Source organism: Schistocerca nitens, chromosome 2 (assembly GCF_023898315.1).
Source record: "Schistocerca nitens isolate TAMUIC-IGC-003100 chromosome 2, iqSchNite1.1, whole genome shotgun sequence".
Taxonomy (NCBI): domain Eukaryota; kingdom Metazoa; phylum Arthropoda; class Insecta; order Orthoptera; family Acrididae; genus Schistocerca; species Schistocerca nitens.
Genome location: NC_064615.1, coordinates 589,298,924 through 589,316,945, shown reverse-complemented (window position 1 = coordinate 589,316,945; position 18,022 = coordinate 589,298,924). Strand labels below are relative to the sequence as shown.

General features: G+C 50.1%; 1 protein-coding gene across 1 annotated transcript in view; it reads left to right on the top strand.

The window, feature by feature from the left end:
- LOC126235182 (CARD- and ANK-domain containing inflammasome adapter protein-like) overlaps window positions 1-16,858 on the top strand; it is a 31,182-nt gene extending 14,324 nt beyond the window's left edge. The window contains exon 2 of the mRNA XM_049943913.1: window positions 15,724-16,858. Coding sequence (XP_049799870.1) covers window positions 15,724-16,858 — 1,135 coding nt within the window. The remainder of the gene's footprint in view (window positions 1-15,723) is intronic.
- Window positions 16,859-18,022: the final 1,164 nt, after the last annotated feature.

The following is an 18,022-nucleotide window of genomic DNA, read 5'->3' as shown; positions in this document are numbered from 1 at the left end:
ACAGCCACCTTTCCTCTGTTGAAGTATTTTGATTTTCTGGTCCTCGATCACTTATGCCAGTATATAACGTTTATATAAAAAAACCAGTAGAGCTTAAAAAGTTGCGCGCGGTGACAGACTGTTCATTTTTGCAGAGGGAATCCCTGCCTGAAAGTGCACAGTTGCGGTGCAATGGGGAGTAGAAGTCAGAGTACTTGCTCAATCTTCCTCAGATTGGTGAGGGATGGCACTGAATACTGGTGTTTGTTACTTGTTCTCGGATGTTAGGCACTGATAAGAATGTGTTGCGATGTGCTCGCTGCACAATACTGCGTTCCTCCTTTATGATGATCAGACTTGGTCGATCTTGACGACTAGTATACATGTACCTGTCCTGACGTTACCATGCAGCCCAGCACCGCCCCGCTTTCACATGCAAATGCTCTACAAATCTGAGTAATGCACGATTCTACCAGCCGGCCAGTGCAGACTCAGAATCAGAGCCAATTCAAAGTCTCTCAGGTGCTGCTTACACAACTAATCAGTACACCAAACAAAATCCTAGGAAACTGATGCCACCGTTCTGTAACTTTTACTTACCGGAGCGCATTTCTCGACAGAAGTTCTTTCTAGAAAAAAAACATTTTGCCGTCCTGCACAACATAATACGCGTTGTCGGTGTGTTTTTCAAACCACTTTATGTTATTTCGGTATTCATCTGACGATTAAAAGTAAGAAACATAGTACTACCTTCATAAATGAAACAATTTCGGAAGACCTAAGTGTGTGTTTAAATTTCAGAAGACCCAAGTCTGTGTTGGATGCACAGACAGTCATTTCTGAGTCATGTTACCGTTAATAAAAATTCGTTTGGTAAGTGCTGTTGTCCGTTCTTGCTACTTAACGAAAGAACCTGGCTTGCCCTTTTCTTAACGTATCGGATAACTTTTCACTTTCTCTCGTTCCTACTGCCCACAATAAATATCTTTGCCCTCTTTTACTTGCACACTTACAGAAAAGGAAAGTTTGACACTAAGAAGCAACAGTACGATGTTTATGGAGGTGACTGTCACATAACAGATATTAAAAGATAAAACTTCCGCTTCATTCAGAACTGATGCCCACCGTCAGCATCAGTATGTATAACCTCTATCGTCATGAATACATTATTGTATTCGTTGCTGGCTGGACGCTCGTTGAAACTATACGTCTTTTTGTCACATCCCATACATGCTGTATGGATGACTGGGTAGGCAAGTCAAGAATCTATATATTACTCAAGGCGTTTGTGGTGTGAACTGTAGTACGAGATTTTGGATTCTTGCGCTGAAAGATGCGATTTGGTTTTCTGGTCAAGAATGTTATAACTAAAAAGTTTACCATTCATGGCTCGTATTGGCAAGTCTTCCTTTAACAATACCATACCATTTTTTGCTATCGTATCCAACGCCTTTCCACGACATCACACAGGAACTGGGGAGGTACAGCTCTCAAGAATCACTGCTTCCTTTGAAAGTCGTTTACCGATACATTGGCGTTGATGTGACTGTCACAGCAGAAGCGAGGCTCGTCGCTGATAGCACAGAGTTCCAGTCAGTGTCCCATTTGACTCTGGCTCTACATCTTGCAAACAAGAGTGCGTGCAGAATAACATGGCTAGTAGATGTGTAAATGACAGGGCATGCGTTGGGAAAGCGGCAGTGGTGGGGATTGCAGGCAGGCTCTGTAGGAGAAATGTCCAGCGTTGAAGGGGAAGCCTATTGTCACAATTTTAGTAAATATTAAGTGAAGCGTCTCCTCGCCCATACCTGTATGGCGACCATTCAAAAAGATCTGCTGTTATCTCTGCTTCGGTTAGTATCTGGCAAGATTGCTGATGAAAATGCAACAAAAGCAGCGATTTATTTTCTCCTGGCTTTTTAACCATTTGTAACTCTCAGAGAAGCATCGTGAGTGGAGAATTTTGATTAAAATTTCTTGTTACTATGATAAAATTTGCTTCTTTTGTTGAAACACAGTGGAGTTTCCAGTGTCAACTTACTGACATGTGGCCGGCCGGAGTGACCGAGCCGTTCTAGGCGCTACAGTCTGGAACCGCGCGACCGCTACGGTCACAGGTTCGAATCCTGCCTCGGGCATGGATGTGTGTGTTGTCCTAAGGTTAGTTAGCTTTAAGTAGTTCTAAGTTCTAGGGGACTTATGACCTCAGTAGTTGAGTCCCATAGTGCTCAGAGTCATTTAACTGACATGTGCTGATGCAATTGCAAGAAAATTCTGAAACCATGGTTTATCAAGTGTATTGAGGAACTGTGAAAAAGTAAGGTTAATACCTTATGAAAAAGACACATTATCAGTACAAAAATAAACGTGTAATGCCTTCACTTATGCTTCTCCAAAACCCACAGCATTTTTCGTTTCACCAACTATCCATGGCCCTTAAAAATTACATTCTTTCATCGAAAAAGTCCTTAGTTAGTGGAATAACATGGTAGGGAATGAAGCTTTGCATAGTAACGATATGGCAAAATACTCTCTCCTCTCTGTGTGCTATCATTGGCCAAAATCTCATTCAGATACCTCAAACTATTTATGAAACATGAGGAATGTTGTGCATATTTCATTCTGGCTATATCACTGGTGTGCCACATCAGATCAGTTTTCTCGAGATTGGCGACAGACGGAGATCTCTACCCAAGTGTAAAGAAAAATTCAATATCATACCAAAATTTTATGCGCAGCAACATATTATGTGATATGTACGAAAAATAAAATCATAGCGACTCCTATTTCGAACTTTTTCGAAGTTCGTGCAGTGTCTTACTTAAATGCAAATATCACTGTAACAATGACCATTAACGAAATGATGGGCCATCGTCGTGAACGTGACAAACGAAGCATAAGTAAAGCAAAAATTAATTTTTTTGTGTCATTGCAGAGCATGGTCAACTTGCGGAAAGCGGTCAAAAAAATGGCTCTGAGCACTATGGGACTTAACATCTGAGGTCATCAGTCCCCTAGAACTTAGAACTACTTAAACCTACCTAACCTAAGGACATCACACACATCCATGCCTGAGGCAGGATTCGAACCTGCGACCGTAGCGGTCGCGCAGTTCCAGACTGAAGCGCCAAGAACCGCTCGGCCACACAGGCCGGCGAAAGCGGTCAAACAATGTCGACTTTCCCTTCCGGACTAATGAACTTGCCCAGTGCTTCAGACGAAAACTGTTCACTGCATTTCGGCCGTCGTACACTGCGCGTACTCTGTCCACTGTCTGTAGTATGATGTCGGCGGCAAACGGAACATGACAACTCTATATCTCAACCTAGCTTCCAATAATCTGCTCCTGCCGGTTCGTTGTTACTCTCTGCCTGTAACCTCTGCCCGGATTTCAGCCGATGCCGTCCATCTATTAGTCAGAGCCAGTAGAGGAATCGTTGTACTTTCTCGTTGTTTATTCGTTCTGGAAGGACTTGCGTCAGCTCTTCTCGTTACAGTGTTGTACTCAGAACGTCACGTCACCACACGTTCTGCAGTTATTGCACTACAGACAACTGTCTCTGCAATCTATTTATATGAGAATCCCATGTCCCTCATGCCAATGGCTCGACCTTTTTCAGAGTCCTAAACCATGGCGATAAGATGCACGTGTACTTCATCTGGTGGTGCTGTATTGTGTCCTCCACCTGAAAAAAATTCTAGTAACGTTAAAAACACCCAATAACAATAGTCCATGAACCATGGACCTTGCCGTTGGCGGGGAGGCTTGCGTGCCTCAGCGATACAGATAGCCGTACCGTAGGTACAACCACAACGGAGGGGTATCTGTTGAAAGGCCAGACAAACGTGTGGTTCCTGAAGAGGGGCAGCAGCCTTTTCAGTAGTTGCAAGGGCAACAGTCTGGATGATTGACTGATCTGGCCTTGTAACAATAACCAAAACGGCCTTGCTGTGTTGGTACTGCGAACGGCTGAAAGCTAGGGGAAACTACGGCCGTAATTTTTCCCGAGGGCATGCAGCTTTACTGTATGATTAAATGATGATGGCGTCCTCTTGGGTAAAATATTCCGGAGGTAAAATAGTCGCCCATTCGGATCTCCGGGCGGGGACTACTCAAAGAGGATGTCGTTATCAGGAGAAAGAAAACTGGCATTCTACGGATCGGAGCGTGGAATGTCAGGTCCCTTAATCGGGCAGGTAGGTTAGAAAATTTGAAAAGGGAAATGGATAGGTTAAAGTTAGATATAGTGGGAATTAGTGAAGTTCGGTGGCAGGAGGAACAAGACTTCTGGTCAGGTGACTACAGGGTTATAAACACAAAGTCAAATAGGGGTAATGCAGGAGTAGGTTTAATAATGAATAGGAAAATAGGAACGCGGGTAAGCTACTACAAACAGCTTAGTGAACGCATTACTGTGGCCAAGATAGATACGAAGCCCACACCTACTACAGTAGTACAAGCTTATATGCCAACTAGCTCTGCAGATGACGAAGAAATTGAAGAAATGTATGATGAAATAAAAGAAATTATTCAGATAGTGAAGGGAGACGAAAATTTAATAGTCATGGGTGACTGGAATTCGAGTGTAGGAAAAGGGAGAGAAGGAAACGTAGTAGGTGAATATGGATTGGGGCTAAGAAATGAAAGAGGAAGCCGCCTGGTAGAATTTTGCACAGAGCATAACTTAATCATAGCTAACACTTGGTTTAAGAATCATGATAGAAGGTTGTGTACATGGAAGAACCCTGGAGATACTAAAAGGTATCAGATAGAATATATAATGGTAAGACAGAGATTTAGGAACCAGGTTTTAAATTGTAAGACATTTCCAGGGGCAGATGTGGACTCTGACCACAATCTATTGGTTATGACCTGTAGATTAAAACTGAAGAAACTGCAAAAAGGTGGGAATTTAAGGAGATGGGACCTGGATAAACTGAAAGAAACAGGTTGTACAGAGTTTCAGGGAGAGCATAAGGGAACAATTGACAGGAATGGGGGAAAGAAATACAGTAGAAGAAGAATGGGTAGCTTTGAGGGATGAAGTAGTGAAGGCAGCAGAGGATCAAGTAGGTAAAAAGACGAGGGCTAGTAGAAATCCTTGGGTAACAGAAGAAATATTGAATTTAACTGATCAAAGGAGAAAATATAAAAATGCAGTAAATGAAGCAGGCAAAAAGGAATACAAACGTCTCAAAAATGAGATCGACAGGAAGTCCAAAATGGCTAAGCAGGGATGGCTAGAGGACAAATGTAAGGATGTAGAGGCTTATCTCACTAGGGGTAAGATAGATACTGCCTACACGAAAATTAAAGAGACCTTTGGAGATAAGAGAACCACTTGTATGAACATCAAGAGCTCAGATGGAAACCCAGTTCTAAGCAAAGAAAGGAAAGCAGAAAGGTGGAAGGAGTATATAGAGGGTCTATACAAGGGCGATGTACTTGAGGACAATATTATGGACATGGAAGAGGATGTAGATGAAGATGAAATGGGAGATACGATACTGCGTGAAGAGTTTGACAGAGCACTGAAAGACCTGAGTCGAAACAAGGCCCCCGGAGTAGACAACATTCCGTTGGAACGACTGACGGCCTTGGGAGAGCCAGTCCTCACAAAACTCTACCACCTGGTGAGCAAGATGTATGAAACAGGCGAAATACCCTCCGACTTAAAGAAGAATATAATAATTCCAATCCCAAAGAAAGCAGGTGTTGACAGATGTGAGAATTACCGAACAATCAGTTTAACAAGCCACAGCTGCAAAATACTAACACGAATTCATTACAGACGAATGGAAAAACTAGTAGAAGCCGACCTCGGGGAAGATCAGTTTGGATTCCGTAGAAATACTGGAACACGTGAGGCAATACTGACCTTACGACTTATCTTAGAAGAAAGATTAAGGAAAGGCAAACTTACGTTTCTAGCATTTGTAGACTTAGGGAAAGCTTTTGACAATGTTGACTGGAATACTCTCTTTCAAATTCTGAAGGTGGCAGGGGTAAAATACAGGGAGCGAAAGGCTATTTACAATTTGTACAGAAACCAGATGGCAGTTATAAGAGTCGAGGGACATGAAAGGGAAGCAGTGGTTGGGAAGGGAGTGAGACAGGGTTGTAGCCTCTCCCCGATGTTATTCAATTTGTATATTGAGCAAGCAGTAAGGAAACAAAAGAAAAATTCGGAGTAGGTATTAAAATCCATGGAGAAGAAATAAAAACTTTGAGGTTCGCCGATGACATTGTAATTCTGTCAGAGACAGCAAAGGACTTGGAAGAGCAGTTGAACGGAATGGATGGTGTCTTGAAGGGACGATATAAGATGAACATCAACAAAAGCAAAACGAGGATAATGGAATGTAGTCGAATTAAGTCGGGTGATGGTGAGGGTATTAGATTAGGAAATGAGACACTTAAAGTAGTAAAAGAGTTTTGCTATTTGGGGAGTAAAATAACTGATGGTCGAAGTAGAGAGGATATAAAATGTAGACTGGCAATGGCAAGGAAAGCGTTTCTGAAGAAGAGAAATTTGTTAACATCGAGTATAGAGTTAAGAGTCAGGAAGTCTTTTCTGAAGGTATTTGTATGGAGTGTAGCCATGTATGGAAGTGAAACATGGACGATAAATAGTTTTGACAAGAAGAGAATAGAAGCTTTCGAAATGTGGTGCTACAGAAGAATACTGAAGATTAAATGGGTAGATCACATAACTAATGAGGAGGTACTGAATAGGATTGGGGAGAAGAGGAGTTTGTGGCACAACTTGACCAGAAGAAGGGATCGGTTGGTAGGACATGTTCTGAGGCATCAAGGGATCACCAATTTAGTATTGGAGGGCAGCGTGGAGGGTAAAAATCGTAGGGGGAGACCAAGAGATGCATACACTAAGCAGATTCAGAAGGATGTGGGTTGCAGTAGGTACTGGGAGATGAAGAAGCTTGCACAGGATAGAGTAGCATGGAGAGCTGCATCAAACCAGTCTCAGGGCTGAAGACCACAACAACAACAACAACAATAGTGTATTCATCATTCTTCATCTGTAGGAGTGACATTTTTCTCTACTGAAAAGGAGCTTGCAAGAGGATGAAATTGTAACCAGTATATCATACAAGCATGGAAATACTATAGTATCAGTTTGTTAGCGTTTGATCAATGTGCGGATGGTGTAACACTTCCCATCTGAGTCAGTTTGTTGTTACTGAGAACATGTCTTGTCTAACAAAAGTACTTGGGGGTGTGACTACTGTGTTGTAATGTCTGTATAACGATGTACATTGTGAGATTCTTTTTACTATTAGCATCTTTTCAGTTGGTAAGACTCTTACAACTTTGGCACTCTCTATTTATGACTGACTTAATGAAAGCAGAAAGCTTTCTGTACTGTAACTGACAGTAGGATGTAATAAAATTGACTGCCATGTAATTGCGTCACTGGTGATTTTTGGTATGTGGGCCGTTTAAGTCATATTTCTGTGCTTATTGTTTCGTCTTCTAATGGTGAAGACATCACCAGAAACTAGAAAAACTCTGATAGTAGTTTCAAAGTTAAAAAAATCTTGGCAAGTCAGTTTATGCCTATCCACGCAACAGTGGAGCCGTGACATCATAGACCGAGGTAAGAAGAAACGACGACATCAGACGCATTCGGTCTGACGACAGGTGAAAATTTGTGCATGACTGGGATTCGAACTCGGATTTATCACTTAAAGCGAGCGGTCGCCTCGACTACCTGTGCTATCCTGGCACGCTGCCCATCTGACCCAATTTCCCATCCTATCGTACACAAGTAGCGTGCCTGTACATTCTCCACCTGCCGGTAGCTGAACATGAATCTAACAGGAGTTCGGACATAATGTGCATCGGCATCGGCACTGAAATAATCGTAAGAGCCGTCGCGCTCATATACATGAGGATATACACATGTACATATGCCCATGATGTCTGTTCCGTCGGACATGTCCGACCGAAGAGAGACCTTGCATAAATATGCGGGGTGTTCAGAAATTCCCGTTACAAACTTCTATGACTTGTAAAGGGAAGGGAGTACGTAATATTTTGAATGGGAATCCATGTCCGGAAACGTCGTCCAACTACGCTACAGAGCGTCAAAGTTATAGACGCCGGCACCTGTAAATACATGTACCTACAGGGTGATTCCATGATGATGTTACAAACTTTCTAGGGTGGTGGAGAAGGGTAAATGTATCAGTTTGAGATGAGTGTCGGTGTCCTGAAAACGAACGAGTCGAAAGTTATACATGAAAACCCTTCTGATACCTCTGACAGTGGACTGCGTGTAATGGTACTGTTGTTGCTGAGATTGTAGTTTACGCAACTTCCAGAGTTTTTAGTATGGATCAAAACAAGAAGAAATATCCACTAAACATGGGCTCTAAAGTGCATAACTTAAGAGCCATGAGCACCTGTTCAGTAGTGATGTGTTTCACAACATCGAAAATGAACAAGTGCTTATAGCTCTTAAGTTATGCATTTTAGAGCCCATGTTTACTGGATATTTCTGCTTGTTTCGGTCCATACTGCCACCTCTGAAAGTCGCCTCCCACAAAATCTCACCAACAACAGCACCAGTACATGTATTCCACTGTTAGAAGTATCAGAACGGTTTTCGCTTGTAACTTTCGACTCATTCGTTTGCGGTACAGGGACCCTTACCTCATATTGATACATTTATCCGTCTCCATCATCCCAGAAAGTTTGTAACATCATCACGGGGTCACCTGTATATGCCTATTTCCACAGGTTTCAGCGCCTATAGTTTTGACGCTCTTTAGCGTCGCTGGTAACATTTTCGGACATAAGTTGCCATTCAAAATATTTTATACTCTCTCTCCTTTACAAGTCGTTGAAGTTTGTTATTGGAATTTTCAAACACCCTGTATTGCGTATATCTTCATCATCAGACTATACACCCCGTAGGAGGAATGGAAATGGTACAAAACACTCACATTAAAAAAAATTACTTGACACCAAAAGTGCAACTTGTTTTTAAAAGAAAACTTACGGTGAAAGGGTGGCAAGTTTATATACTAAAATGATCATTTAAATAAAAACCCATGAAATGCAGTCTTACATAAAATGTACTAACATGCCCTACATTACACACATACCGTCTCTGAAGATGATAGGCAAGATAAAAACATATTTCAGGAATTCGGCCTTTACACCTTAAGCAATAAATTCGTTAACACCGAATCCGACAAACATGACAGAGGCAGCTATTAACGTATGGCAGATCGACACAGACAGACAGACAGACAGACACTACCTGCCTAACAAATGCGAACGAGAGACAGACGAGCAAGCTGGGGACGAGAGACTGACCAAGAAAAGAAGTAGAATTTAACACAAATCACTTAACTTTTAACAAACTGCGATGTCTGGCGAAGACCTGGCGCAGCAACCCAAAACGCACTCCCGAACCGTCCGCTGCCAGCCGCTTCAACGGACGCAGGAAGACGCGCCGATCTCCCGTCTCACGGCGTCGCAGCTCACCCCGACCAGACCGATGTCGTGGGTTGACTCCTGTTGCTCTCGTGTCGGCCGCGAAGCCACTACCCCTCGCTATACGGCGCGGCCCACTGGAATGACGTGGCGACCTCACATGCGCCGACGCTCAAGACGGTCAAGTCATCTTGTGTCCCAGTGTGGGACCGACCAACCGATCGATCCAACCGCCAGTGACCATTGCCTGAACAAACTCCAGCAAACTGGCGGCCTAACACATACTAGCACTCCGGAGGACAGACACTGACTGCCCCACACTGACCCGGTTGACCAACTGACCAGACTCGCCGCCGAGCGAGTTTTTTTTTTTTTTTACTTTATTGTCATTTTAAAGCCTATACAATAGGCAGGCTGGCAGCAGCACACGACGCTGCTCTTCAGCCAAAGAAGACATAAGCAGCAAAAACATGAGAAAAACATAAAAGTTACAAAATGGTGGGCGATAAAACAGGAGACACAGAGAGACAAACACGGAGCCGTTCACACTCGACGATAAAAACCACACTGCAAACTGTTGAGACGACGCACAAACACCGAAGAAGACGATGGCACTGGTGAACAATGGAGTGTGACGGTGAACACTGAACACTAAACACGACGGCACACACGAGACACTGATGGCGGCGATCTCCGGCGCGCGAAAGTCCACGTAGCGTGTGCGAGTCCGGGGACCTGCCAAGAGGGGAACAGGGGTGAGGTGGGGGAGAGGGGAGAAAAGGATGCCAATGGCGGAGGGGACGGGGGCAGGAAGGAGAGGGACAGGGGAGGGGAGGCCCGGGGGAGGAGGGGAGAGAAAAGGAGGAGGGAGGGAAAAAAGGGAGAGAAGGGAGGGAGGGTGCCCTGAGGAGCAAGCACAGGAGGAGGGAGGGAGGATCAAAGTTGGTAGGAGGGGTAGATGGAGGGGAGGAGGGCATCATCAGGGAGGGGGAGCTGGCGGAAGCCACCTTGGGAGAGGGTGAGGAGGGTGGAGAGATGGAGACCGGGTGGGACATGGGAGTACAGGCGCGGCAGCGGGCGGGGGTGGGAGATGATCGGGGAGACGAGTGGGTGAGGAGGATCGAGTTTACGGGAGGTGTATAGGATTCGTATCCTTTCGAGGAAGAGGAGGAGGTGGGGGAAGGGGATAAGATCATACAGGATCCGCGTGGGGGAGGGGAGACGGATGCGATAGGCAAGGCGGAGAGCATGGCGTTCGAGGATTTGGAGGGATTTATAAAAGGGAGGGGGGGCGGAGATCCAGGCTGGATGGGCGTAACAGAGGATAGGGCGGATGAGGGACTTATAGGTGTGGAGGATGGTGGAGGGGTCCAGACCCCACGTGCGGCCGGATAGGAGCTTGAGGAGACGGAGTCAGGAACGTGCCTTGGCTTGGATTGTCTGGAGATGGGGAGTCCAGGAGAGGCGACGGTCGAGGGTGACGCCAAGGTACTTAAGGGTGGGGGTGAGAGCGATGGGACGGCCATAAACGGTGAGATAGAAATCAAGGAGGCGGAAGGAAGGGGTGGTTTTGCCTACAATGATCGCCTGGGTTTTGGAAGGATTGACCTTGAGCAACCACTGGTTGCACCAAGCGGTGAACCGGTCAAGATGGGATTGGAGAAGGCGTTGGGAGCGTTGCAGGGTGGGGGCAAGGGCAAGGAAGGCGGTGTCATCGGCAAACTGGAGAAGGTGGACGGGGGGTGACGGCGGCGGCATGTCCGCCGTGTACAACAAGTACAGAAGGGGGGAGAGGACGGAGCCTTGGGGCACACCGGCGGAGGGGAAAAAGGTGTAGGAATCGGTGTTATGGATGGTGACATGGGAAGGACGGCGGGAGAGGAAGGAACCGATCAGACGAACGTAGTTAATGGGAAGGGCGAAGGTTTGGAGCTTGAAGAGGAGACCGGAATGCCATACGCGGTCATATGCGCGTTCGAGGTCAAGAGAGAGGAAGATTGCGGAGCGACGGGAATTGAGCTGGTCGGAAAGGAGATGAGTGAGGTGAAGGAGGAGATCGTCGGAAGAGAAGGACGGCCGAAAGCCACACTGGGTAATAGGGAGGAGGCGGTGCTGGCGGAGATGCTGGTGGATGCGGCGGGTGAGGATAGATTCCAGGACCTTGCTGAAGACCGAGGTAAGGCTGATGGGACGGTAGGAGGAGACGGCGGACGGCGGCTTGCCAGGTTTGAGGAACATGAGGATACGGGAGGTTTTCCACAGGTCGGGGTAGTAACCGGTGGACAGGACTACATTGTAGAGCCTGGCCAGGGTGGAGAGAAAAGAGACAGGAGCTTCACGAAGGTGACGGTAGGTGACACGATCGTGACCAGGAGCGGTGTTGCGTTTGGTGCGGAGTGTAGTAATGAGATCCTGTGTAGTGATGGGGGCATTAAGTTCCGTGTGTGGAATGTTGTCCAAGTACTGGAAACCAGGAGCAAGGGGAGGGACAGAGGTGTCAGTTCGATCGCGGATATCTGGGAAGAGGGAGTAATCGAACTGGGGATCATCAGGGATGGAAAACACATCGGACAGGTAGGAGGCAAAGTGATTAGCCTTACTAAGGGCGTCAGGGAAGGGGTGATCATCGTGGAGAAGAGGATAGTAGGGGGAGGGCTTAGTTCCGGTAAGGCGACGGAAGGCGGTCCAGAACTTGGACGAGTTTATAGGGAGGGTAGCAGTTAAACGGGTGCATGTCTGTCGCCAGTCCCGGCGTTTCTTAGCCGCGAGCAAATTTCGAATGTGTCGCTGTAGTTGCCGGTGGCGTCGTAGGGTGTCCGGGTCACGCGTGTGGAGGAAGGCACGGTAGAGACGACGGGATTCACGGAGGAGGAGGACGGCCTGTGGTGGCAAGGTAGGACGGTGGGGGTGGATGGCAACAGTAGGGACGTGGGCCTCCACGGCCTCAGACAAGGTCTGCTGGAGAAAGGAGGCAGCATGGGAGACATCATCGGGACGGCGGTAGGCGAGAGGGTGGCTGTCGACCTGAGTGGAGAGGGTATCCCGGTAGGCATTCCAGTTGGCACGGGAATAGTCATGGATGTACTTGGGGGGAGGGTCATGACGAGGGTCGGGGCGGGGGCGACGACCGTCTGAAACGGTGAGGAGGACAGGGAGATGGTCACTACCAATAGGCTCCAGGACATCCACCGTAATGCGACCAAGGAGGTTGGGGGAGGAAAGAATAACATCGGGAGTGGAATTGGATTCGGGGCGGGTGTGCTGGGGGATGGGGATGAGGTCGCCTTGAAGGGAGGAGAGGAACCGATGCCACCGCCGTAACTGGGCAGCGGAGCGACTATGGATGTTGAGGTCGGCGGCGATCACATAGGAGGAGAAGGTACGGTCGATGTGGGAGAGGAAGTCGAAAGGAAGAGGGGCGTTGGGGCGGACATAGATGGTGGCACAGGTAATGGTAAGGCCGGGGAAGAAGAGACTAAGGATCAGGTGTTCGGTGGGGTCGGGAAGGAGAGGTTGGAGCCGAACGGGGATCTGGCGGTGGTGGCCAATGGCAACTCCGCCACGCGCAACTGGGAGGGGATTATCGGAGCGGTGGAGGAGATAGGGGGAGGTGTGGATGGAGTGGTGGGGTTGGAGGAAGGTTTCATTGAGGAGGAAGGCATCCACACGGTGGGTAGCAAGGGTGTGCAGGAAGAGGGTCTTGTTGGCGGGAAGGGAGCGGATATTGTTGAAAAGGATACGATGCTGTCGCGCCATGATAAGGATTTAGACGAGGGTGTCAAGGCGGGAGAAGGTGAAATGGGCCTGGTTATTGGAATAGGTGGCGTACATTTTAAGGTGGAATATGGAACGGGCGGCGAGGGAGATCTGTTGGAGGGTGTGGGGGCGCTGAAAGGGATGGACGTTTTGGAGGACAATCGTGAGGAACCTGATGATGTCCTCAGCAGTGGGGGGGGGGGACGAAGGGAATTGCCAGGAGGGGTGGGGGCATCCAGGGGACGGACAGGTACGGTGAGTTCAGGGGTGGTGGGAGGGGGTCGGGCTTTACACTTTTGGGAGTAGGTAGGGTGGGGGAGGCTGCAGGTATTACAGGAGGGAGGGGATTGGAGGTTGGGGCACTGCCGGAGGAAGTGCACTTGTCGACAATGCGGGCAGGTGGGGGCCTCGCGGCACTCGGCTGTTGTATGTGCATTGTAGCGCAGACATCTCTGGCAGCGCAGGGATTGAGGGGGGGAACGGGAGGGGTCTACCTTGTACCGCTGATTGAAGAGGAGGGCACCCTCCTTCAGGAGGCGGTCAATGGAGGGGGCGTCCTCAGAGAACACCCGCATAAGGCGGGTGGGGCCGGTCGCGTTAAAAATGCGGCGGACTGCCCGCACCTCCAGGTTGGGATGGGTCTTCAGCTCCGCCAACACCTCCTCCTCCGTGATCGACGGACTAAGCCGAGTGATCACGGCGGTGAGGGTCGGCGGGCGACGCGGGGGTTGGGGTTGGCGGGTAGGAGATGGGGAGGGAGCAGGGGTGAGGGAGGCGTTAGGACCAAAACGGGTGATGGGGAGACGGGAGAGGATGTCAGTATGGAGGGTTGGGCTGGGGGAGGAGATAAGAACAGAGTCCCGTCTGGGAGTAAGGAGAGATATGGGGGCGCCAGGGAAATGTTGGCGGAGGAGGAGGGAGAGATTCCGGGCCTCGAGGAAGGAAGGATCGGGACGGGACAGGAGATATTTGTAGAGACCGGGTGGGGAGGAGGAGGAGGAGGGAGCGGGGCCTGGTGGGGAGACGTCCATGGCATTTTGGGGTGGGGACGGGGGGCGGGGTGGAGCCTTTTTAGGAGCAGAGGAAGTGGGGGCGCCACTAGGGCGTTTGACAGCGGCAGATGGGCGGGTGGTGATAAGAGGGACGGGAACGACGGGGAGGTGGCGGGAAGGGGCAGGTCCCGGCACGGACGCAACAGTCGGCGCCGGAGAGAATGACCGTGACGGTGCAGGCGGAGGTGTCAGTGATGGTGACGGCGACGATGATGGCGGTGGTGGTGGTGGTGGTGATGGCGATGGCGACGGGGAGAGCTGGGCGTGGGCAGTGGCCCGACGGGCCACCACCCGAGCCGGAGCTGCAGTGACAGGCTGGGGGAGTGGGGGGAAGGGATCAGAACGAGAGGAAGAAGCGGGAGAGGGGGCGACAAAGAGCGAGGGCGAAGGGATAGAGAGGAGGGGAGGGATGGAAGGAGGGGGGTGGGACTGGGCACACCAAGTGATAGTGGTGGAGGCGGCGGAAGGGGATGTATAGACGATGGCGGTGGTGGGAGTAGTGACGGTGGTGGTGGGGGCGGACATGACGACAGGAAGAAAAAACGCACAGCACGAAAAGGAAAGGACACAAACTGGGAAACGGCGACGACGCAGATGGACGAAGACCGGCGAAGACGCAGACGGACGCAGAGGGACGAAGACCGGCGAAGACGCAGACGGACGCAGAGGGACGAAGACCAGCGAAGACGCAGACGGACGCAGACCAGGGCGGACGGCGGCGGCGACGGCGGCGGCGGCGGCGGCGGCGGCGGCGGCGAGCACCGGCTGGCGGCGGCGGCGGCGGCGGCGGCGGCGAGCACCGGCTGGCGGAGCGGCGGCGGCGGCGGCGGCGAACAGACGGACGGACGGACGGACGGACGGACAGCAGGCGAGACGGACAGCGAGCAGGCAGGCAGGCAGGCAGGCAGGCAGGCAGGCACACGGACGGACGGACGAACAGCTACAACAGTAAGCGGCGGGCTGACAGACAGACAGACAGACAGACACAATCTTCGAAAGCGAACATTCCAACCAGAGAGTAGCCCAGGCTTTGGAATCCGGCGCCTTCGAATGAGGGAATCCAACCCTCTGATGCGCCGCCGAGCGAGCTCATACCGCCCCTTAAATGCACGTGAACAGGCTACCTTTCCCCTTTCCCACCTGAGGGAGACACCCAAGCTGCGATTGCCACAGCGGCGCCACTGCCAGAAACGGAGGTCGACTGCTTCACACTACGCGCTGCGGCGCGCTCTTCAAAAGAGCAATTCTTACCACAGCTCACGCATGCTGAGCCCGCTGCTTGCTGAGATTTTTCCTGTTGGAAAGTACTAGTTTGTAGCGTACGATGATGTGTTCAGCATTAGAAGACAAAACGTTAGGCTCAGACATATACATTAGACCACAGTTTAAGGCCCATGTAGCAAGTTACCAAGGATGAAAATACTGTCCGTGAAAGACTGCACTGCATGTTACGTAATTTTATGTTGTCAGGAAGACTTGCAAAATGAAAGTGACTGAGGAGGACCTGACGGTGGAAGAGGTACTGCAGTGGACGCCATTGCAGTTTGCCGAGGAAACGAATGCCTGGTATTGGGTGGATTTGTTGCTGCAGGCTGGTGTACCGCAACAGGATCTGACAATTACGAAGACGAAACTCCGCAACGAAGAAAGTGCCGCCCAAATAATGAGGGCAGCTTGCGAGTCGGGGTACGTATCCCTGCTGAACTTCGCACTGTCTGTGGACCCGTCGCTGGTGGAGGCGATGCTGGACTCGTACGGCTCGACGGCGCTGCACGTGGCGGCCTCGAACCGGCGCAACGCGGCCGTCAGGATCCTGCTGGGCGCCGGGGCCGACGTGGATGCCACCGACCTGCGGGGGCGGACGGCGCTGCACGCTGCTGCCGAGAACGACGCCATCGCGTCCATCCACGTGCTGCTCGAGCACGGCGCCAACGTCTGCGCCAAGGACTGCGACGGAAAGACGGCCACGCTCCTGGCCCAGGAGTGTGGCCACGTTGCCGCGGCCAACACCCTCGACCTGAGCGGCTGCATGCAGTGGTCCATGCGCAAGCTCATCATCGCGGCCGAGGCGGGCAACGTGGAAGCCGTCCGCCAGATGCTGCCGACCGTGAAGACGGTGGTGAAGCCGGGCGAGTGGCCGCACCTGCACTGGGCGACGCTCAACGGCAGCGCGACGGTGGTGCGCACTCTGCTGGCCGCGGGCCTCGACCCCAACGACAGCGACCGGCACGGCAACACCGCGCTGCACGTGGCGGCGGCGCGCGGCCGGCCCGCCACCACGGCGGCGCTCGTCGACGCCGGCGCCGACCTGGACGCGGCCGACTCGAGCGGCTCGACGGCGCTGCACTACGCGGTGCGCACCGACAACGTGCCGGTGGCGCGGCTGCTGCTGGCGGCGGGGGCCGTGCCGGACCCGCGCGACGACCAGGGCCAGACGCCGCTGCACCGCGCCGTCGCCAGGGGCTCCGCCGCCGCCGTCGCGGCGCTGCTGCGCGCCGGCGGCAGCCCCGACGTCGCCGACGCCGCCGGCCGGACGCCCGCCGACCTCGCGCGCCAGCTCGGCTACAAGGACGTCCTCAGGTGCCTGCGGCTCGCGCCGCACTGACCGAGTGCGCGATCTTCCACCTCTTGTCTACAGAAATAAACGAGGCGTTGCACACACGGATGAAGCTGTTCTTCACCTCCCTTTCCTATCCACCACTGGATCGTATGGTCCACTGTGGCTTCTGTCCACCTACTGCCTGATCCACAAACATATCTCTTCCTTTTGAGTGCAAATGTAACATTCCATTAGGTAATCGTTCTTTGGTCATCCACTGTACGTAATTCATTCATTTCTGTGATATGTAAACATTTATTCTACATTTATACCTATACTCTGCAAGCCACCTTACTACGTGTACTGCAATTACTTCCCCCACCACTGTTTCATATGTGAACTGTGCTGGGGAAAACCAGCTGTTCATGAGCCTCCGCACCAGTTGGAGTAACTACATTTACCTTCATGGTCCTTTTGGCAGTTGTATGTAGCAGGAACGAATATGTTGGTTCACCCTTCTGTGAACGTATGCTTTTGGGGATTCAGTGGTAAAATACACTGTAATAAACAACGCCTCTCTTCTAACCTCTGCCACTGGAGTTTGATGAGTACCTCTGGTATGCTTTCGCGATTACTCAACGAACCTCTGACGAAACATGCTGCTCTTCTTCGAATCTTCTCAGTTTCCTTCACCAGTCCTGCTGGTGTCGATTCTGGATTGAAGAGGAATACTCAAGTATCAGTCGTCCGAAGGTTTTTTTAAGTTACCTCCTTTGCGACTGTACTACTTATCCTGAGAATTCTTCCAATGAATCATAGCACGCCATCTGACGATACTACGATTAATATTATTTGGGATTTAAATTTCCGTGTACTCATACTCCCAGGTATTTAAACCATGCAATGATTTTCAGTTATCGTTCGGTTGTGGTATAACCAAACAATAATGTATATCATCACGTATTTATGTGAAATATTTTAAAGTTATCACTACAGCCGATATACTCAGAATGAGAGAGCAGCAAATATGTTGCTCTTTAAAGCAATTCCCATTTATCATTCAGTCTCATCCGGATATTTTAAATACATGACGTGTTTCAATCTCTCTGGATGATCTTCCGTCAGCAACCTGTCGTAGCTGTGTCATCCATGCACCCTCAAAATATTGTCCTACGTTTACATTACCTACACTGTGAACAGCAAGTTAAATATTACAGTTTAGGCCGGAAT